This window comes from Sabethes cyaneus, chromosome 3, assembly GCF_943734655.1.
Source record: "Sabethes cyaneus chromosome 3, idSabCyanKW18_F2, whole genome shotgun sequence".
Taxonomy (NCBI): Eukaryota; Metazoa; Arthropoda; class Insecta; order Diptera; family Culicidae; genus Sabethes; species Sabethes cyaneus.
Window position 1 is genome coordinate 88,017,747 of NC_071355.1, and position 23,648 is coordinate 88,041,394.

At 38.2% G+C, this 23,648-nt stretch overlaps 2 protein-coding genes across 2 annotated transcripts; one reads left to right on the plus strand and one right to left on the minus strand.

Annotated features, from left to right (window-relative positions):
• The first annotated feature begins 3,638 nt into the window (after window positions 1-3,638).
• Window positions 3,639-4,072, plus strand: LOC128743306 (uncharacterized). The gene is made up of 2 exons (XM_053839859.1): window positions 3,639-3,758; window positions 3,842-4,072. The coding sequence occupies exons 1-2, from the start codon at window positions 3,639-3,641 to the stop codon at window positions 4,070-4,072; spliced, it is 351 nt and encodes a 116-aa protein (XP_053695834.1).
• Window positions 4,073-9,937: 5,865 nt separating this feature from the next.
• Window positions 9,938-17,280, minus strand: LOC128743305 (uncharacterized). The gene is made up of 3 exons (XM_053839858.1): window positions 17,241-17,280; window positions 16,661-17,115; window positions 9,938-10,333 (listed from the first exon to the last, which is right to left on the minus strand). The coding sequence occupies exons 1-3, from the start codon at window positions 17,278-17,280 to the stop codon at window positions 9,938-9,940; spliced, it is 891 nt and encodes a 296-aa protein (XP_053695833.1).
• Window positions 17,281-23,648: the final 6,368 nt, after the last annotated feature.

Genomic DNA, 23,648 nt, shown 5'->3' on the forward strand with positions numbered 1-23,648 from the left:
CCCAATCTCGAAGAGATCCGAAAATCGGGCAGCTGAAAAATAGTAGAGCCCCCGGAAAGGCGAAAGAATTCTACAAAAATGATCCGCTAGCAACGGAACTTCACTGGGTAATTTGGGATTTGGTAGAATTTGGGAGGAGGAGAAACTACTGCAGACGTGTTTGTTTAATTTCCGTGACATTACGCTGGTCAACGCCGGTTACCAGGCGCTCTCCCAGATTTTGTTATCTCGTCTATCCCCAATAGCAAGAGAAGTCGTAGGGCAGTACCAGGCGGGCTTTATGGAGGCCTGTGCTACTGCGGATCCAATTTTTACTCTCCGATAAACCCCCAGAAATGTTAAAGTCGGGAGTTCAGCGTGCCCACGCATCATATTTTCTTGGTCTTTGGGGCAGCATACGATACAGTCGAGCGCGAACAGCTATGGCAGATAATACACGAGAACGGTTTTCCGGATAAACTGACGCGGTTGATCAAAGCTGCCCTGAAGCGAGTGATGTGCAACGTGCGTATTTCGGGGACCCTCTCGAGTCCTTTCGAATCATGCAGAGGGAACGGTGAGGGGATGCACTGTCCAGTATGTTATTCAATTTCGCTAATGAAAGTGTGATCGGGCGAGTAGGTATCGAAACGAGACGAATGATCTTCAGTAAGAATAGTCTACTCTTAGCCTTCGCAAACTAGGTCATTACTAGAACCTTGTGACGGCGGAGGCAAGCTCACCAGACTAAAAACGGATGTTAGAAGGATTGGGTTACAAATCAATGCGTCGAAAACCACCAGGGCAAACAAAGTTTGCCTCCCACGGACAGTGGCTATTGACGGCGATAAACTGATTGATAAATTAGTATATGTGGGATCTCTGGTCGCCGACGACAATAATACGAGCAAGGAAATTCAATGACGCATTCAAGCTAAAAGTCGAGCCTACTTTTCCCTCCATATGACGCTTCGACTAAGAAGCATACGCCTCCCGCACATAGCTGACGATGTACAAAACGCTAATCAAATCGGTAGTCCTCTACGGACTTGAGACAGTAACTTTGCTTACGGAAGACATGCATGCACTTGCTGTATTTGAACGAAAGGTGTTCCGGACTATTTTTGGCGGAGTACAAACGGATAGCAGAGAGTGTGGTGTAGGCCTATGAACCACGAGTTGCAGGTACTGCATGGAGAGATTCCCAACGTACACCTGGCGAAATCCACTACGGTGGATCGGCCACGCCATAAGGATGCGGAATGACTGTGCAGTGAAATCCGTTCTGTTCAAGAACACCACCGGTACCAGGAATAGAGTGGTCCATCGTATTAGATGACTTGACATGTTGTAGCCGATGTGCCTGCGTCGAGACGCTCAAAGAATTGGCGACGAGTAGAACAAATATAGGAAAAAGCTTTGCTAATTGCTGCTGGCAGAACACAACTAGTAAGAAGCAGACAAACCCTGGTTCACAACCATATTGTCAATTCAAAACAAATTTCGGCTTTAAAAGCAAGGACCGTCTGAAGACGGCCTTACGATTGGAGATAGGTTGAAAAGTAGTAAATAACATAAAAACGGAAAAAAGGATGAAAACACCGACACTTAAGCACGGATAATAAGCAGTTCGCTTACTCAATAGCGATGCTGCAAAAAGACTATAGTGCAGAATACAGATAAAACACTTGAACGATATCACAATGAAATAAAATACTGCTCGCAGTGAGAGTGTCCATACAAAAAAACCAGTTTTGTTGTCCAAGTCCAGTCCAAGTCTATTTTTTCTGTATTCTGCACTTCTTTAGCAGTTCGTAGTTCGCAGTACCCATTCTTATAACTAGTTCGGGCTAGAGGGTTGATCGGAAGCGTAACTTTTTAGTTCGCAGCTGCAGATTGCTGCAGATTGTAGATTGAGATTAAATTTTTCGAGAATTTTGACCTCATTGCGATCGCGCGAAGCATATAAATCCTGTGGATAGTCCAATTAGTTTCAGGACATCACGCGTCGTGGATTTGTGATAACAATTCATCCAACTCACGAGCGGATAGTCCGGAATTTTCATTGCGAGTATGCAGGATTGATCCCGCTGCGTTTGTTTCGGTGATTCTACACACTCTTTATGCCATTTAGTGAAATAATAAAAAAAAACATATAAATTTATAAAGTCAGTGAATGGCATCATTTTCCCAGTACTCGATTTTTTTAATCTTTACGAGGGACAACAGATTAAATTGTTTTAAAAGAATTTGTGAAATTGATGCATCTTAACCTCATTCAAATCATTTTGTTTAGTTAATTATTAATTAAATTTCGTCATGATTACGTTATTATTTTCGTCATTAAGTAAAACTTAAAAAAACATGATATTTGTTGAACTTTCAACTTCAAACGACCGTTTTGCCCTCCACTCACCAGGATGGAAGCAAGCAGTACTTGAACGTTACCGTTTCTCATCGTGATCCACTCAAACGTGATTGTTCCTAGCGGTAGTTTCGGTCACACAACGTAAAACAAGTCTTAGCGGAAACATCGTGTATTGCTAAGGATATACCTCGTATGGCGGCATGACGATAGTGTAGAATAAACTATAACTAGTAATACTACCACTAATACGGTACCGGTACTACAGATACCAGCGTCACAGCATCACCATTACTCAGCGGGTGTTCAAATGGAGGCGTGTTTATGAGTGCTAAGAGAACGATCTGCGGATCGGAGCCTGGATTTCGCTAAATAGAGCATATACGATATATAAGAACGCAACTTTATTTCGTCAGCACGTAGTTCACTTTCTAGTTTTGAACCGTTAACAAAAGGGATATCCTCCGATTCCGTTATCAGTAAGTATATAGGACTGTTAACCCGAAAAAGTGTGCAGTGTCCTGGTGGCGTGTTCTGTGATTGAGTTCAATTTTGAAGCGACGAACCGCATGCTTCGAAAAGTGTGTGAAATTGTAAATTAGCGCTGAAAAGTCTTATTAATTACGGGGAGAAGATGGCAATAGGTCAGAAATCTGTGCACTTATTGAAAAATTGAAAAAGAAAAACTTAATTATTTCAACCAAATATTTTTATAGTAAAAATAAAATAAATCTTCGTTCCATACCGGTGATGTCAATCAGCTGCAAGTAATTAAGTGTGCATGTGAGGTACTAATTTCAATACGAGGTAGCAAGAAAACAGAGTAAAATGTCGTTCAGAACAAGTGCATAACCAGATTTCCTTGTTTACTCGAAAGGAATTCACCCTTGTAAAACAGCATTGATTGTCAACTCTAGTAACAATCATATGTTTGTTGTATTTTAACTAAAAGTATTGGATCCAACATAAGATTCATGCTTGGAATTTATGCAATAACAATGGCTGCTAAGCTGAGCGTGGTGTTTTACTAAGCAGCGAAGCAAATTAACTTACGTCAACGATTATTCTCCTTCTTTCCCCAGTAGTCACGATTAGCGTAATGAAACTGATACGTGGGTACTGGTCAGCGGCGGGTAAAACTAAAATACCGCAAACGCCCATTTTCATTTGGTACGCCAAACTTAACACCCAACCGCCACCATTCGTTGCGTGCATAGCGTCTACTGTCGTATTATGTAACCGATTTCATATGTAAACTCCCTCGCATCTAATAATACCTTTGTTGCAGATCAAAATGAATGCACTCATCTTAACTTTCGCCGTCATTTGCGTCGCTACCCGCGGTGCTTCCGCACAAATCTATCTGAACCAACCGATCGCCCTGGCGCTGCAGCATCAGCCACTTCAGCACGAGGTACGTAGTGAACCCAGCCTGCGCGCACGGGTAACCGTTCGAATGCTACTTCCAATCAATTATCTTCATCTTTGCTTTTGTAGCCCGCTTCCTTAGCACATCCGGCTGTGGTGGAAAATGCATTGAACGAGGCGCGCTACCCGGCAGAGTTGCAGAATAACTTTTACAAAAACCCGCGCATTGCTGCAGCACTAGCCAAAGAGTCATGGTTTGGCGACAAGGAGATGCCTGTATTTGAGCGGGCCGCCGATAAAATTCCACGTGAAAACATCGTGAAAATAATCAAAAATGCCGGATTCGTCCGCCGGCGTTAGAATAAGGCTGTCCGGCAATCGAATTCATCATAAGTGTCGTATGGCGGTTTTCGTTAAAATCCCTTCTGTAAATATAGAATAGAAATTGTTCCTGAATAAGTGCTAGATGTTTAGTAACTTAGAATGTTGTTCGTGAATTATTTATTTTTGTAAATAAAAAATTTAAATGATTAAGTCTAAGTTTGGATTGAAAATGTTTTAATTTATTATTGAGAAACGGCGATTCTATATTTGAATACAGGCCTACCATTTTCAAGTATGACTGATTTTTCGTGAACACATGAATCATATCAAAATGAAAACTAATTTAATAGAGCTGAGCATAATATCGTAGTAATATCGCATAATATCAAGTTTCTAAAATTTATACCAAAAATAGTTTACACCCAGTCGCTCGCGTATCTGGTTGAAACTGAATAACATTGCATAAACAAAAGTACCTTAGAGTGGTAATATCTTTTGACTATCAGAGGTAACAGTTTCATTCAACAGTTACATTTATTAGCAATTATAGCAACAACAAGTCGTCATGTAATGTTTACGATAAAGTGACCCAGACAAATACCGTGGACCCCCGTTCGTTTGAACGCTTCCTCATGCCAACTAACGGGGTGAGTTTTTAATTTGAACAACTGGCAACCCTAAATATGCTGAAACTTGTATGGCTCGCCTTGCTCTTTGTTATTGTTTTGGTTATTTAGTTGGCAGTTGCAAGCAGCGAATATTTGTTTTCTCCGGTCGGATTTGTATTAGGTATATTCGTTCTGAAAACGGAATGTGAAACAGATTATACACGCTAGGTCAGCACAAACAAATCGTGTTTATGTGAATTATCTGCATAAGCAAATGATGTCATGTTGAGAATGACATTTGAACAATATTTAATTTGCACGTTGTGCAAACCAGCGGGTTTTAAATTAAAAAGTGTTCAGTTAAATAACGGTGAAACGAACGGGGGTCCACGGTACCGTTCTGATTCGAACTACGAATACTTCAGCATGAAATGCGCTTTAACGTTGCTAATACGACAAACTCATGTGCTTATTAATATACACCATCTTGTTCATTAGGATGTCCTCTAACCTGTAAGCTGTAAGACTTCTTGTTGTGAATTAGTAGGCGTTGGAAAAAAGGGAAAACTTAGATCTGAAACTTGTTTAGTTTAAACAATAATCCAAGTTGCCGATTCGCCTTGGCAACTATTTCATTGTAGTGTGGCCCAAGTGTAAGCGGAATTGATATCGTCTGCAAATAGCAAATATCATCCGGAAGCAAGAGCGATATACCGTTAATAAACAGCATGAAGAGCTGTGATTTATCGGTGCAGATTCCGAATAAATTTTCTACATTGGCATGGATGGGTGACTACTTTGACAGCTTGAATCTAACGTAAACTTTGGTTGCTTACGAAGCATAGTTGCTGAGCTATGTGCAAATATTATTTTAGGGCGGTTTTGATGTAATTTTTTGTTATATGGCAAATACGATATCAACAGGAAGATATTACTTGTTGAAAATTTGTAGCAGCGTTTTACATCACTCACATATCTGTTTTGAAAATACGGTGAAAATAATTTACAAAATATATTTCGCTTTTCCGTAATTTAATCTAAACCCGTCATGCGTCTAGCGGGGTAAAAGTTCGATTCACAGACGGGGCAAAAGTGCGTTTCATGGATGAGGCAAGAATGTATAGCTAATTATATACAGCTTTAGGCACTATATTACAAATACTAGAAATGAAAGATCTGCAGAAAACTGTGTGCTCTACAGATGTTGGCCGAAGAAAAACAATGTGTTTCCGCTGATGAAACAAAAAACAAACGTTTGGAAAAGTTTCGATCTAACGGAGGCTGCAATACACCAACGCAAAATAGGAAAGGTGCAAATTGAGAACATTCCTTACCGAAATATAACGCAGATTGAAGATAATATGGTTTTGTTAACTGCTGCTGAAATTGATGACAACTTCAAACATCGCACTTATGCCTCGCCCTACTCTAATTATTGTGATATTTATTTCGTCTACGACTTGCAGGCTTCATCAGTGTCTGTTTTCGAACAGTTATTGTGATAATGCTTAAATTTGCTGTGAAATAAACTACAAATGACACTATTTTGTAAAGAAAAACGGTAAGGCTTTCAAATTAAGTAAAAAAAATTGGCGGCCATATTGGTTTTGGTCACCCTGTTGTATCTTATCAAAAATTACCATTTTCGCCATGATTTTCCCCAGCGATTTTTAATTTCAAGACCACCATTACCATATTCCACTAAGACGCTCCAAAAATTTCAGACAATTGACATGTTTCTCAATTTTCTTGCAAGCAGTAAACACATACACATACACACATGCATATATACACACATATACACAAACATACATACACACATACATCACATATACATTGAATACAATCGATATTTGATAGAATATTTTGATTTTGCACGTTTCAACGGTTTAGTATACGGTCCTTAAGTGTTAAAGTTTGAATAACTTTTGAATGAATAGTTCGATTTTCAATAACTCGGTTTCGTTTGATAGATCTTACCAGTTTTGTGCAAATAATAATAAGTTGTAGGATGATTCTCATTGAATTAATGTTTATATGTTGAGCAATTTCAGCTCAAAACGCTGACTCGAATATTTTTGATTGGAATGAAATTTTCCTGATATGTTGGGTACCACGCAAGAACTCATTTTCCACTAATTTTGATTTATTTCGTCAAGACTAACTTTTCAAAAGGGCGTATTTATAAATGAGATTACTTTTTGTCAAAACATCATATCTTGAAAACTACTTATTTGATCATAATGGCGTCAAAGGAAAAGTAGGAAATTAAGTGTACTTTTAGAAAAAAAACTTGCCGTAAGACGTAGTCCTACGTCAAAATACACTGAAAGAAAAAGCTTGTCAAAACCATGATAAAAATTATAAAATGTTAATTATCTCAAAACCATCCCCTCCGATTTGCAAAACTTTTTTAAAGATACCTTAAATTATGCCCTAAAATCTGGTGAAGAACTATCGATGGACACGATCTCGAATTTTTTTTTAAATCTGAAATTTCAAAAATATCCAAATTCTGCAGTTTTTGGTAAAACTCAAACAAAATCAAATTTTACGCATCATTTTGCACAAATTATATCAAATAAACTTTTTTCTTAGGACCAACCGTTCTTAAGTTATTGCAAATTTAAAATCCAAAAATAATTTATTTTTTTACAATTTGATGGGGCTAAAAAGAAAAAACCATGATAAAAATCATAAAATGTCAATTATCTCAAAAACGTCCTCTTCGATTTGCCTATTTTTTTAACGATTACTTAAATTATGCCCTAAAATTTGGTGTAAAGCTATCGATGAACACTCTTTCGGATTTTTTTAAATTTTGAAGTTAGACAAATTTTTGAAAAATATCCAAATTTTATCTGTTTTTGTAAAACTCAAACAAAATTAAATTCCACGTATAATTTTGAACAAACTTTTTTCTTAAGCTCACCCGTTCTCGAGTTATTGCAAACTTAAAATTTACAATAATTTACAAAAAGCGGTATGTATTTATATAGTAGAAAGGCAAAACAAAGTCTCTGTTTTGGGCCAAAAAACTACTTCCGAAATTGAGCTGTTTGGCGAAAAGTTAATGACTGCTCTTTTTTCGTTATGGTAATATCATAAATTATAAATAAATACATAACAGGCAAGTGGAAATTCCCCCCAATCTTTTTATTTTTTTTTAACTGAAGTTTTTGGAGCGTCTTAGTAGAATACGAAACCTAAAAATAAAAAATAAGAAAACTTATCCAATTTAATTCTACTATGTGTATTTTATTCACGACAGATACGTATTTCGCCTACGACTTGCAGGCTTCCTCAGTGTCTGTTTTCGAACTCTTTTTTTTTTATATTTTGTTTTTTTTTTAATTATTGAAGTTTGTTTTTGAGCTGAATAGTGTTCTATATAGCGGTTCAAGTGTACTTTTTGCGAACTTTCTAGTTCTGTTTGGATGTTGCTTTGCATTCCCTTCGAATTTTAATCATCAAATACATACTTGAAAGTACGGTTAGTTACTTAAAAATTAAGCTGAATAGAATTCTATTCGTGATCATTTCGTTGGTAGATTAAGCCAAAAAATCCCCTTTCATCGGAACTTTTGGTTACTTGGGGTTGGGAACAACGTTTGTCTCTTACGGACAGACTGCGATGCATTGGAAGTGGATGATGAGTTCGTATATCTGGGATGTCTGGTCACCGCCGATAATAATAAGAGTAAGGATGTTCAACGATGCATTCAAGTTGGAAATCGAGCCTACTTTTTCATCCGTTAGATGCTTCAATCAAGGAGCATACGCCGCCGCACAAAGCTGACGATGGAGAGGATTTCTTTATACGGTAAGAGCCACCCCGGCTATCGACTGGTAAAGTAAGTAAGTAAGTAAGTAAGTAAGTAAGTAAGTAAGTAAGTAAGTAAGTAAGTTAGTAAGTAAGTAAGTAAGTAAGTAAGTAAGTAAGTAAGTAAGTAAGTAAGTAAGTAAGTAAGTAAGTAAGTAAGTAAGTAAGTAAGTAAGTAAGTAAGTAAGTAAGTAAGTAAGTAAGTAAGTAAGTAAGTAAGTAAGTAAGTAAGTAAGTAAGTAAGTAAGTAAGTAAGTAAGTAAGTAAGTAAGTAAGTAAGTAAGTAAGTAAGTAAGTAAGTAAGTAAGTAAGTAAGTAAGTAAGTAAGTAAGTAAGTAAGTAAGTAAGTAAGTAAGTAAGTAAGTAAGTAAGTAAGTAAGTAAGTAAGTAAGTAAGTAAGTAAGTAAGTAAGTAAGTAAGTAAGTAAGTAAGTAAGTAAGTAAGTAAGTAAGTAAGTAAGTAAGTAAGTAAGTAAGTAAGTAAGTAAGTAAGTAAGTAAGTAAGTAAGTAAGTAAGTAAGTAAGTAAGTAAGTAAGTAAGTAAGTAAGTAAGTAAGTAAGTAATTAAGTATGTAAGTAATTAAGTATGTAAGTAAGTAAGTAAGTAAGTAAGTAAGTAAGTAAGTAAGTAAGTAAGTAAGTAAGTAAGTAAGTAAGTAAGTAAGTAAGTAAATAAGTAAGTAAGTAAGCAAGTAAGTAAGTAAGTAAGTAAGTAAGTAAGTAAGTAAGTAAGCAAGTAAGTAAGTAAGTAAGTAAGTAAGTAAGTAAGTAAGAAAGTAAGAAAGAAAGTAGGATGAAAATACCTTACCCGACCTTAATGTGAATTATGTGATATTTAGAAGAACAAGAGTCTATGTTTATTTCCGAATCATTTTTATTCAAATATTTTCCAAGCACAAAGCATTCCGTATTTAAAAAAGCTCTTTTAACTAGTGCCAGAATGCTGGCTGATAACAACTCCAAAATAAATAAATAATTTTAATCGAGTCACGCAGACAGACCTAAACTAGATCCGAAGTGCATATGGATTCGACTGATAAACTTCCTAGCATAAATATTCAAAGTCACGTCTTACATCTACGATAACAAATGACTACCTGCCACATTGAATTACTGATCTAGGCAACATAAATTCTCTGGGAGAATAATGAATTAAACTACGAAAAAAATCTAGGTACTTCTTTTCAGCATCATCGAGTTGAGCGGCATTATCATTGCAAAGCATTCGAATACTCATTTATGGAGATTAAACATCATGACTGGATATAGGTCATAGTTAGTACTTGTCAAATTTGCAAACGCTTGGCCCAAAACAAACCTACAAAAACGACTTTTGAACCTAAGAAATGACAAAACCCTATAATCCAGCCAAGTTAAACATACCGTTTTGGATGTAACATTATAAGTTCGCTTTCGCTTCTATTAAAACATAGAGAGTTCGTTGAACTTGTCAAACGGTAGACGGAGTACGTTAGTAGCCTGGATAATTGTATCCTTGCTGTGATGGCTTGAAATCGCTGAATTTGTGATTGGCTGGTCCCTCATTTTCGGTGCTGTTGATTTCATCTCCGGATGGGTGCGGGCCTTGGGTTTTGAAAGATTTCGCTTGGATTTGATGATCCACAGTGCCAACGCGGTGTGTAAGAGCAGCGTGAGCTGCAGCCTCAGCAGCGTTATTTTGAGCTTCCTGGGCGGAGGCAGCGGCCTTGTGAGCTGCTTCCTGGGTGGCCTCAAAGTCGACCCGAGCTGCGTTCAATTGTTCCTCGATCGCCTCTACACGTGACTTGGCTGAACCGACCATCTGCGTTTGCGAGGCGAGTTCTGCCGCGGCTTCACTAGCGGCCTGCTGGGCGTGTTCTGAAGCGACCTGAGGGAAAGGTTTGGAATGAGTTGAGCATTAGTTTTTTAGATTCACTTTGACATAATATTAATAATAAAGCATAAGCGCAACCAGAAGCAATAAGCACATAATAACCAATCCAATATAAAGACCGGGTATTACTTCGAAATTTTTGTTTTCTTTGGTGTGCACTTTTCAGTGGTTGTTTGGGTGCTGGTGGAAATGCTGCACGGTATCGCCATTTCCCAATTGCCATCTAAATACCCAACTCGTAACGTTTCGGTGATTAGAGACAACTGAAAATTGAAAATAAACGTGTTGGGACTGACAATTGCAATGATCTGTACATACACAGGATAATTATACTACGGTAATAATATTTCATAGTAGATAATTGAATTATTTTTAATATCACTTTTTGAGTAAATTGAACTGCACCAAATTATCTGTGTTCGTTAATTTAACTTTCCTTTTCAAGGAAAAGCATATGCTTTGTTATCGTGCGCATGTTACATAGTACGCTGGGAGTAGTGATGTTTAAAATTTTCAATTATTCGATTACCGATTAATCGGTGAGCGTTGTCTGCACTAATCGATTAATTCAACAATTCGTGCTAGTGGTGTTCGATTAAAAATATTCGAATATTTCTTTGATTAATTCGATTAATCGAATAATTATGAACGATTAACGAGTTTTATTCGGGGATTATTCGTACTCATTTAACTATTCAACTACTCGTGCTGGCAGTATTCGATTAAAAATTATTCGAATATTCCTTATGTTATTCGAGTAGTTGAATCAATCGAACGATTAACGGACATCACTACTTGGGAGGATGTGTATTTGATTTTGTACCAAATAGAAATTAATAATTTATTCTGTAATAATTAACCGTGTTTTTCTTGTGGCAAAATGAGTGCTCGTTACAAACATTTGGAACCAACAATAGATGAATTTATAATAAAAAATGTATGCAAAAATGATTCTTGCATTTGATAAAGCAAGGACCAATATTACCACAATATTGGTTGTACCTTGTACCTGTTCGAATCTTTCAACAAAATCCAATATTGTACTCGATTTGTTATTACACAGTAACATCACAGAGTAATACCATAAATAGTAACTCCGTAATAACCATACCGATTTATTGTTTTATTTCCAGTTGTAGATTAGCTTAATTATGTCAGCTCTGCCTTCCCAGATTTGATTAAGATCGTTTATGTGTCGCCGGAATGTAATCAAACTATTTGCTCCCTCTTTAGTCCTGTTAATTGATTACATTTTTGCGTCCTCTTGGTTTAGTCCTTTTAGGCTTTATTTTAAAGCTATACCGATATAAATATGATGTAATTGAACTAAACATGTTCGGTAGTACATTAACTGTATTAAAATAGGAAGTTTTGTGCTGAAACACTTTTTTAATAGGTCCCACATGCGCGGGTGCTCCGAAGTGCTCGTTTAGTTTATCTGATTTCTCATTTTGAGTTCAGCAGCAATAAAATAATCACCAAATTACATGGTATAAACGAACCATCAACATTTCAGTTTATCTTGATTGGCTTATTACGTTACGGACGAAATCAGATTGACAAATCCGATAAGTTAATCGCACGTTGGGCGAAGCAAAAAAATGAAAGTTGTTAAAAATTATAATAGCTGGCAGAGATTTGATGATGTTATCTAATGTCGTCATGACAAATGACGAATTCACTAGTACTGCTATATATCGCTGAGGAAGCACAAAAACACTGTTACAAAATGGTCATCACATTTGAGATATACATTAAACTTTTAATTGGCCTATTTTTCTTCGTGGTTACATACACAGTTTGGCAAAATGAATACAGCTTATGTTAGCACAGCTTTTGTTGAAATTAAACCAATTTAAATCAAATTTGAATATAGCTTTTTTTTCTTCAAAAGTATAAATACTCAAAATACGCTAAACAATTTTTTTGCAATTTAAAGCATACACACCAAAATTTCATGCCAATCCCTCAAATAAGTTTGGCTTTTGTGTAACGCCGTATAAGAGCGAATGCATCAAATTTTAACACAAGCGTTCGAAGACTACTTTCTAAACTTAATTTTATGAATAGTTTAAAAGCAAAGTTTATACCGAAAGCGTTTTTTTTTTGTGTTTGAGAAGCCACCGATTTGTCAAAAGTTCTTATCGATTAAAGCCTGGTTAAAAGTCAATTTGGTCACCCCTCGTGCATCACCCTTACAGTAGGAACTGGAAACATTTGACATAACTTTGATTACATGTTTATGAAGAACAACTGGTGTAAGTTTCATCAAAATAGAGTAAGAGCCCGCTTGTGTTCTACTATTGTGAGTGCGACGAATTACAGCAGGGAACGAAATCAAGAGGCTACTAGAGTTGCCAGAGAGAAGGTTCACTATTGTAAGAAACGTCAGCGCTGGAATCGCGTTGTTGCGGAGGCGAAGGGTAGCTCCACTAAACAAGATACGAGAAGATAAAGCGGTCAACTGAATCAGGAGACCGATCGAGCCAACTTCTGTAATAAGCAAGGACGGGGTGGGGCTGGGGAATCTGATTACGGAGAAAACCGAAGTGGTCACGCATTGGAAGGAAAAACGGATGATACGCTCGGCCGTCAACTTGGCCTGCAACCGCGGTGCTAGGTGAGGAAACCTCGAGCGCACGAAATGATTGGTTTGACGGGGAATGCCAACAAGTAATGGAAAGGAAAAAAATTGAAAAAACTATCTAAGCATATTCAAGAGAGAGAATTTGGCCAAGTATTGACGAGTGCGGAATGTGTTGACCACGATATTAAGGAGGAAAAAGCGCCAGAAGGAGGATAGAAATCATAAGGAGTTGGAACAACTATTCCAGGTTAAAGAGATGCGCAAGTTTTACGAAAATGTGAACTAAACTCATAAAAGGGACTTGACACCTAAACCTGACATGTGTAGGGACCGGTAGTCCTCTACGGACTTGAGACAGTAACTTTGCATACAGAAGACATACGTGCACTTGCCCTATTTGAACGAAAAGTGTTGCGGACTATTTTTGGCGGAGTATTAACGACGAGTGGAAAGTGGCGTGGGCGTATGAATAATGAGTTGCAGACACTACTTGGAGAGATTCCTATCGTACACCTGGGTATGCCGGACGACTGTGCCGTGAAATCCGTTTTCATCAAGCGTTCCATCGACACCAGGAATAGAGTGGCCCATCGTGCTAGATGGCTCGGCCAGGTTGAAGCCGACTTGCGTGTGTCGAGATGCGCAACGAAACTAGTAGTCCAGGGCCGAGTACAATGGAGAGGAATTCTTGATACGGCACGAGCCATCCCGGCACTCGATTGGTAAAGTAGTAGACAAACTGTGGTTCCATCAATTTTGGATTAAGTCAAAAAAGCAACGAGAGTAACTGGAATGGACGGTATACTTTCCGAACTTTTGATAGTCGCAAGCGAACGGCCGTATTGAGATATCCGTTAATTAACCAAATGTTCATCTTGCGACAGATCCTCGACAAATTTCGAGAATTCAACTGGCAGACCCACCAACATAGTTTTAAAGGCAGCTAACGATTCGATAAAGCGAAATGAGTTAGGATGGTTCGTGATTAAATATGATGTTTCAAAGACGTTTCATGTTAACCGTGAGAAATGGGACTCGTATGTGACATGGTTTAAAGTACGGTGCTGGACTATCGAATCTACGGTTCAGCCTAGCCTAAGCCGCAGTTATTCGAAAGGGCAGGCGTGCAAAGAAGCAGTACCATCACTACGAAGCCTAATATGCTCCTTGATTATGCGGACGACATCGACATCACGATGGACGATGATGAGTTTTTGGTGTTTTTAAGATCCTGCGTTCAAATCTATGCGGGGATAGAAAAATAGAGCGTTAACCGCGATTTTTATCAGATCGCATCGTAGATCTGTCAAACGAAATAAGCTGTGGCAGATAATGCTAGAACATGGTTTTTCGACGAAACTAGTTACGCTGATTTGTATGACGCTGGATGGCCGCTCTCGTGACGTCGTACTCGTGACGACACGCCGCTCTCGTGACGTTGGATGGACTGAAGCAAGGGGATGCACTGAAGCAAGGGGATGCACTCTCAAACGTGCTATTAAACATTGCCTTGGAATGTGCAATACGAAGAGCAAACGTGAAACGGAACGGAAATATCATCACGAAATCTTGAAAGTTTCTTGACTTTGCGGATAACGGCGATATCATCGGAATCAACCGTAGAGCAGTGGAAGGGGCCTTCAGGTCTTTTAAGAGGGAAGTGGCTAGATTGGGGCTATCCATTAACATCGCCAAAACGAAGTACATAGATGCATGATTGCTGACAGGGAACGTGGGAGACCAACCCTACTAGCGCGGTTGTTACAAAGTTGTTGTGATAAACGAAATATGACTAATTTCAGTCGTAATCCGGTTCCTACAACTAGATGGACCTAAAATGTGCTACTTGGAAAGTGGTGTTGGTGCCGAGGTGGAGTTAGACGGGGAACGATATGAAGTACTATAGTGGAGGAATTTATATACCTTGGTACACTCGTGACACGTGACAACAATGGAAGCCGCGGAGTGAAACGATGAATTGCAGCCGCGAATCGAGCTTTCTGCGGATTACGTAGCCAGTTGAAGTCCCGTAGTTTGCAAATTCGCACAAAACTGGCGCTCTACAGAACACTAATTCTCGCAGTGTCGCTTTACGGATATGAATCATAGACGCTAAAGGAAGCTGATCGACGAGTGCTTGGGGTTTTTGAGAGTAAAATTCTGCGATCCATACTTTGTGGCAAAATAGAAAATGGAGTATGGCACAGACGCATGAATTACGAGCTGTACCAAGTATACAAATATACTGATATAGTGAAGGTAGTACAATGTGGCAGGCTGCGGTGGGCTGGGCACGTGACCAGAATGCCCGACGAAAGAGTAGCCAAAACTATTTTCAGCAGAGAACCAGGAAGAGGCCGTAGACTCCGAGGTAGACCCCGCACCCAATGGGTGTGCGCTGTCGAAGACGATGCACGTTCAGCTGGTGTTCATGGGGATTGGAGAACCGCAGCCCAGGACCGACAGTACATGGAGGACCGTTGCCACTAAAGTAAAGTAAAGTAAAGTAAGTAAAACACGGCGGTTTGTAATGTGCCGGTCGCGTAGTGAGAATGTCGAATGAATGACAAGTGCAAATAAAATTTTCTGCAGGAAACCTGAAATTGGCCTCAAACTTGTCGAGTATGTGCTGTCGAAGAAGATGGTCGAGTAGAAAAGTTTGCTGGGTTATAAATGTGACATAGGACTTAGGATACTTTGAAGTACCCCTTAAAGTAAGTAACCCTTACTAGGTTCATGGTCCTTTCCCTCTACCAAGCTAAGGTTTCCGCGGGTTGAAACGGATTTAAACGGAAGCCAATTATAACCAGATTCGATCTCAACTTTTCCATTAGGTCCCACGTTTCATTGGGATTATGTAACCCTTGGACCATAGAGAACCAGTCCGCTAGTCGAGAAAACAAATATGAGATTGAGTCTAGTTTATAAATAATTATAAGGATTCAAAATAATTAAGTTGTAAATATGCAATCAACATATCAAAGCTTCAATAATCATAGACCAGGAAAGCTGTAAACGAATGTAAATTAAGAATGAAATTAGGAATGAAAGTTTTATAAATTAGGAAAATTCCATTACCGATGATTTAAGGAGCCAATTAGCGCTCGTAACATCTTGTGAAATTTTTGAGAAAATTTGAACCAATAAAATCATTAGACTTGCTTATCATTCATCGCAATTTAAGAATCCATTGCAATTTTACATACGTAAAAAAATCTCTGAAAGCAACAAACAAAAGATAAATTGTTCAAACTACTTAAGTTCCTTTTAAGAATACCATACTGAAAAGTCAAAACAACAGACTTAGAAATACTGTATGAAACAAAACAAAGACTGCTGAAGTCAAAACTAAATCATGGTGTAGGAGACGAAGTTGCGGTTAGGTTCAAATTAGGCCATCAAAATAAAGCGTAATTAAAGCATGGAAATTGGCTTATACATCAAAACTAATTGCGCACGAATAAACACAGCCGTCGTTTTAAGATACAATAATAATAAAATTGCTACCGATTCAAGGCTATTATCATAAAATGTAATTAAAAATTCATAATTGTATGGATGATGTTATGTAAACTGACCATTATATTTTAGAGTGGAGCTGTAATAATGCATTCAAGACCAGTCAAGATACACCGTTAGGTGGATTGACAGAGATATGTTATATAACACATATTAATCGAATGCAGCGAACCATTTCTGTGTTAAGGGGTAGTTTGCAAATTGTCTACACTTACCTGTGCATTGTTCAGAGCGGCGGTTAAAACTTGCACGTGGTTTAGCGCTTGTTGTGCAGCATGTTGAGCAGCCTTGGCCGATCGTTTGGCCTGTTGCAGTTGCTGTATTTCAGCGTCCAGCGCCTGGTGCGCTTCCAAGCTTTGCTGCTCCAGACCTTGTAGTAAAACTTGCTTTCCGTGAAGAGCAGCCTGTGCGGTTGCCGCAGCCTGGGCCGCTGCCTGGGCGAGAGTGTTTTGCGCGACATACGCGGCCTGTTTAGCGGCTGCATGTTGGTTCGCTACCGCAGAACCAGCTTGGTCTGCCGACCCTTGCGCAATCGAACGCAGCCCACTTCCGGCACTGTATCCAGACTTCGGGGAGTATGAAGTACCGTACTGCGCTCCAGCAGGTGCAGTATCATAGTCAAATTCATAATCCTTACGCTTCTCTGCTTTGGTCCGTGCTTCTGATGCACCTGTTGGTGAGAGTGTTACAAGTATAAAAAAATTGATGAAATAATAGACAACGACTCTTTGTCTTTTCCGCTAACGATCATACAGCATCGTGAAGTGAAAACACGAGGAAGCGAGTTGTACTTACTAATGCAAATCAGAAAAAGCGCTGCTAAAACTACTTTCATTTTTCTAGTACTTCGCGGTACTCGTCCAAGTACTTCTCGTAACAGGTGATGCTCAATGTCGTAAGATTATCGGTAACACTTGAAAATCTGCCTTTCTGTGAAAGAAAAACGAAGAGACAAAACAGAGTTAATTTAAGCAGTGAGCGGTACTAAACGGGTTTGAATTTATCACAATCTGTGCCCATTTGGTCAGTATGTCACCCATGTGTGAAACTGAGGAAAGTGAAACCATTTTTCAAATCCATTGCAGTGAAGGACATTATGAGATTTACACAATATATATTATGAAATTTGTAACTTGTTATGTTGAAAACAAACAATAATGATTCGGTGATATGCTATTGATTATGGGTTCAAATACAGGTGGGACCGTGACGATGTTTCACTATTGGAAAGAGCCCAAACTGTATGATATAATTTAACACATACGATTGGAAATGTCCAGCGAGATGTTGGCCGCAGCCCGATTAAGCGAGTATATACTTTAGTTTGCTTTTCAAAGATGGACCAAAATTTTTTATTTGCATTTTACGGCCGGTAATAAAAGCTGAACGATTGCACAACTTACAAAGTTGAACAACCGTTTCGCATTATGGAGCGGTACATGCTACATATAAATTTGACATATGCCACGGAAAGATTTGTCACCGTTGTTTTCTGTTTGAATTTTTACTATTGGTCCAAACGGGGTAGTTCACATAACCGATTGAGTCATTTTTTTGCAGCTTAAATTTCGGTTATAATATTTCTAAGTCTGGTGGTGCAGTTTTTACGTAATATGCATATCTCATTTAATATTTAAAAGTAAATATTTTTCAAAAATATTGGATCAGGATTTATTTTGTTAAGAATCAGGTTTTGCCCGGAAGTTAAATCGTGAGGACGAGATTTGTCGTTAAAATTTAAATTTCTTGAGAAATTCCGCTTGTAACTAATCTATGTAGTGCATGTTGGTTTATTGATTGGCAAGCATTTTCCAAATTTTTCTGAAAGTAATCAAAATAAATTCGATTTATATGACTAATTTGCAAATTCGAGTGATATCCTGGTTTTTCAACTTCGTCTGATGGGCAGAAAGTAGAGATTACAAAAGATCATTGAACATTTGCACTTCTGTCCGTAACATTTTTTGAAGAAAAAGCAGTGTGTGCATTGGTATACAGTGTTATGAAATTGTTCAAACCTAAATAAAAGTTGTTACACCGATCTTTCAAAGACATATGTGGTTTGAAAAATCAGATAATCACGCGTTGATGCATATAATAAATTTTCGCCAAAATACCAGGCGAAGCTCCGAGCTTCCGGATAACACTTGAGTAATTATAATCTTTTTAACTTCATAGAAAAAATGGGATACGTGCATCAGCATTATGCATCAGCATGGGCACGCCAGCGTGCTAAATTTATCCTTAATATTTTCTTTTGTTATTTAGCTGGTCATACACGATTATTGATCTAGCGTTTAATACTAGCCCTGTACCTATTTTGTATAATAACAGCCTGCAAAGATTTCTTGAAACTTATAATCTGGTTACAATGGGATGATCGATGAGTGGGTGCACAGTAATAAGTTTGTCTACATGTTCACGGTATCAAGTATATTTTGGTTACTGAACACGCTTTAATAAGCCGGAAAGAATCAAACATAAAGAACATATACCAATTTACCAATCACATTCATGTTTTATATACGTCTCACTTAGTATTGTCCAACTCCAGCCTAATTCGAAAACTAATAGAGTAGGGCGGGGCATAAGTGCGATGTTTGAAGTTGTCATCAATTTTCGTGAGATATAAAGAAGGACAACAACATAATATATTTTATAGTGATGTAGTAACTCAATGTCTTCACATTCAACTATAAATCATCTGCGATAATAGTGTTTTGCAAAATAAATTCTTCTTTCTTCTGATCAAGTGCAGATTCGAACTTTTACCCCACTAGCGGGGCACAAGTGCGAATACCGCGGGGCAAAAGTTCGAAGCTAGAATCCATGAAATTAGCCCAGCAGTAGCTAACAAAACCATATTATCTTCAATCTGCGTAATGTTTCGGTAAGGTATATTCTCAATTTGCACCTTTTCTATTTTGCGCTGGTGTATTGCAGCCTCCGTTAGATTGAAACTTTTCCAAACGTTTGGTTTTTGTTTCACCAGCGGAAATATATTGTTTTCCTTCGGCCAACACCTGTAGAGCACCCAATTTTCTGCAGGTCTTTCATTTCTAGTATCTGTAATATAGTGCCTAAAGCTATATATAATTAGCTATACATTTTTGCCTCGTCCATGAATCGTACTTTTGCCCCGTCCGTGAATCGAATTTTTACCCCGCTAGGGGCTTGACGGGGTGAGATTAAATTACGAAAAAGCAAAATATATTTTGTAAATTATTTTCATCGTATTTTCAAAACAGATATGTGAGTGATGTAAAACGCTGCTACAAATTTTCAACAAGTAATATCCTCCTGTTAATATCGTATTTGCCGTACAACGAAAAATTACATCCAAACCGCCCTAAAATAACATTTGCAAATAACTCAGCAACTATGCTTCGTAAGCAACCAAAGTTTACGTTAGATTCAAGCTGTCAAAGTAGTCACCCATCCATGCCAATGTAGAAAATTTACTCGGAATCAGCACTGATAAATCATTAAATCGCACTTTTACCCGCATCGCACTTTTACCCCTCCTTACTCTATAGCTGGTATGCCAAACACTATCACGAAACTAAACAACACACAATGACACATCAAAAGTTGGTAATAAAATAATAAATCCCCAAAATATTCAAAACATTGTCCTTGCACAAAACAAACTCTGTTGATTTTCTCAGTTCACTTCGCTGAAATGTTGTTATATTGTGTTTTCTTCCCTGATGATGAAGTTCGTTGGATGGATCTCACTTTCCTCCTTTTTTTCAATAGGGCACCAAGTTTTTTATGTTCCAACTGGACATTTCCTGCTAAACCTACCAGACCGCAAATTTCCTTTAACCGCACCGGTAATTGTCACACAGCTACTGGCAACTTTTGCTTCAAATGATCACCAGATCAAGATTATACTGGGAATCACTGCCGACAGCGTCGTATATACTGGTTTGACTATGGCCAACTGGATTTTCTTTTGCTGGTTTTTCAAACCAAAGATACGCGGAAATCACGAAAGCCTTTTCCTTCGAATAAATGGGCTCTCTTCGGTAGCTGTTGGATGTTTTGCTTCTTGTGCGCACACCAAGTCAACACAACACGAGCCGGAGTGGAAATGCGATTCGTTACTCGCGCGCGCGTGATAGTTTTCGGGAGAAATTTAAACGCATAGACTGATCGGACGACTCCACAGCGACGAATGATGGCCCCTCTAATCAATGCGATCGCTTTTATAGATGTTTGGATAAATTGACCGCCGTTCGCGTGGTGGCTGCTGATTATTCCAAGTTTAGTGAAGAGTTTTATCAATGGACGGTTTTTTTTCGGGGAACGGACAAGCAGTAGATATGAATACCTTTCGGTGTTTGGAGACGAAAATACCATAGAGAAGTTCGGGGTTCATTTGGTTCTATTCCGAGGATTCTAATAGTAACTATAGTTATAATTGTTTTGCTTGTTATATGCGTGATCTCCATCGTTTGGTGTTGGAGAATAGTACATTGTTAAAAAATCGATCAAAAACTGGTCAAGTATAGCGAATTCTTTAGCTCTGATTGCCATCTCGTTTCAAGCGGGCAGGATTGATTCATTTCCGTCTGGTATCTGGTTGCTTCCTATGAAGGCATAAATAGCTGTTCATTTCGTACCCATTATGATCTAACGATATTTCACAAGCAAATTTTGATCTTTTGACAAGACGGAGGGGTTAAAATTCTACTTGAAATCGCTGGTCATTCTTTTCCAGTTTTCGACTTCCACCCGATCCAGGCTTCCTGGTTATCTAAAAACAATGCCAGCCACTCTTGTTTTGTTGGTAACAGTTGATTTGATCACTTTACGTCGTGCGAGTAGTTCGAATTTTTGCGTTGCGCGTGCCAATTTTTAATGCATTGCTCTTCTTAGTTAGGACCGTTTTGATAATTGAACAGCAAATTTCTAAATTAAAATAGAGGCAACATTCTGCACGCAAAAATCTTAAAATCAGTGTGTCCAGGTTTTTGAACGCCCGATTAAAAGGAATGTGTCATGCTTAATCCTTTATGACCCGGGTATGCCTAAATTGGGACCAAATGAAGTCGAACTGTGTAGTCCATCATATTATGGCTCGAATGTATCAGGATACTCAAAATCGCCATTTTGAATGGTTTCAAGGTCAACTTATCTTAAGTTTGATATTTCATGCGCTCAGATTCAAACAAACAAATTACAAAGTTGTTATCGGGTTTTGTGATAGACTTTACATATTTATACTACTTTACGCATCGGGTAATGTTTCGTCACAAAATGCAGACATTTTCATGCATTTTAGAGATAAATATTTCTTCGCCATTTTTTAACTCTTTTTCTCCCATTTAGCACAACCTTGCATTGTTGAAAATACAGATGAAATGATAAAAACTGGCAGATTATCCCACACATCAGATTGGTGTCTTATCTCTCTTGTAGTGATATATTAATAATGCTGCAGTATACAGGTTTTGAAAACGAGGAATTAATTTCATACGTTAGGACATAACACAATGTGACACGAAAAAAATACTTCTCAAATGACCTATTGTACGTTGTTAGTCGCACCTAGTACATCATAAAAATACATCATAATAAAAATAAATAAAAATAATTTGAAATCTTTCTAACTCCTCCAAAATTCCAAGTTATTACAAATAAACGTTTTTGGCTAGGTGTTCACAAACTATCATGTATAACTCAATCAATTTTCTAGTTATTTTAAGGTTTTATACATTTTTGGAAAGCTTAAAGGATAAGCTTTATAAATATGTACACATTTACGATGATTCTACACAAGTTAGACGAGATATTTTCAATTAAATATAAAATTTAACTAAAACTATGAGATTTTTTCAGTTTAGGGGTTTTTAAAGTGACCTTAAAAATGACCTACATTCCTCAGCTCAACACCATTTCTTTATATGTAATATCCAAAGCTTCAGGGTCAAAATTTCAGCAAAATCGGTCAACATTTGCAAATTTGAGACCATTTTTAAGAGTTGTAGATTTTTTTTTGCTTTACATATATCACCCGCATAATCTTACAACTGAGCATCTTATAAACGATTTCTATCTAGGCACTGAGTTGTAATATTAAGCGAACAATATTAGAAAGCATACACAGTATCCTGAAAATCAGCCTTTTGATCCGAGGGTCCTAGGGCCAAATCAACACCAGCAACACGAACGGCTGCTGGATGACGTCGAGGGTCCCGGCGACATCCCTTGCTTCGACAACTATCGCTGGATGACAACGAGAGTTCCAACGGAACCCGCTGATTCGAAAACAACCGTTGAAGGACGCTGAGGGCCCCGGCGGTACTCCCTTCTTTATCCGGGACAGTACCGGTGATGGTCCCAATCCCAACTGTAACGACCGACAGTAAAAGACTTTGAGAGTCCCGCCTGCGCTTCGTAGCGTAGCAACGGTTGCTGGAGGACGTTAAGAGTCTAGGCGGAACAACCTGTTTCAATGACGTCCGCTGGAGGAGGTCGAGGGTCTCAGAGGCGACCACTACTTCAATGACGTCTGGTCAAGAACGGTGAGAGTTCCTTTGGTGCTCTTAACTGCATCGACCGACCGCAAAAGGACTTTGAGAGTCCCGGCAGCGTTTCGTAGCATATGAACGACCGCAGGATGGATGCCAACGAGAGTACCAGCGGCTCCCCTACTTCGACAAAGACCACTGTAGGAGATCAAGAAAACCGGTGGTGTAGCAAAAAGAAATGAGACCTTGTCGAAATCCATAAATTCATTGAATTCAGCTTGAATTGGCCATCCACAGTTTTATTTTTATTTTCTTCCGGCACCTTGTTCATTTCATTCTCCAATAGGACACCATTCGGACCGTTGCTTTTCAAGAGATGGCACTTTTCCAGTGGTAGTAAAATCAAAATTTCTCACTTATCTATGTTTACTTACCTGAAAAACAATTACTAATCATCTCTTATTTGTGGTACAGTTACTCTGTTATGCTTAATTTTCATGACTTCTGCCTAATTTTGATAAAAAACAAACATTTCCTATACCTCTCCATAGCATCTTACTACCAGTCATCCGAGAGCCCTGAAAAGCTAAAGCCCTGTAAAGATACATTGATAGGGCTTTATGAAAAGCCTGGCCGAGAGCGAGGAGCTGATATGTTTGTGACATTTCAATTCGAAAAAATTAAATTTCGCAACATGAACACAATAAATAAAAACAGTGTTTAC

What these genes read in the sequence shown, in the direction of transcription:
- LOC128743306 (XM_053839859.1), top strand. Translation starts at nt 3,639, where the DNA reads ATGAATGCACTCATCTTAACTTTCGCCGTCATTTGCGTCGCTACCCGC. An exon ending in ATCAGCCACTTCAGCACGAG is followed by an intron (nt 3,759 to 3,841) that starts GTACGTAGTGAA and finishes TTGCTTTTGTAG; the next exon opens with CCCGCTTCCTTAGCACATCC.
- LOC128743305 (XM_053839858.1), bottom strand. Translation starts at nt 17,280, where the DNA reads ATGAAAGTAGTTTTAGCAGCGCTTTTTCTGATTTGCATTA. An exon ending in GCTTTTTCTGATTTGCATTA is followed by an intron (nt 17,116 to 17,240) that starts GTAAGTACAACT and finishes TCTCACCAACAG; the next exon opens with GTGCATCAGAAGCACGGACC. An exon ending in CCGCTCTGAACAATGCACAG is followed by an intron (nt 10,334 to 16,660) that starts GTAAGTGTAGAC and finishes CCTTTCCCTCAG; the next exon opens with GTCGCTTCAGAACACGCCCA.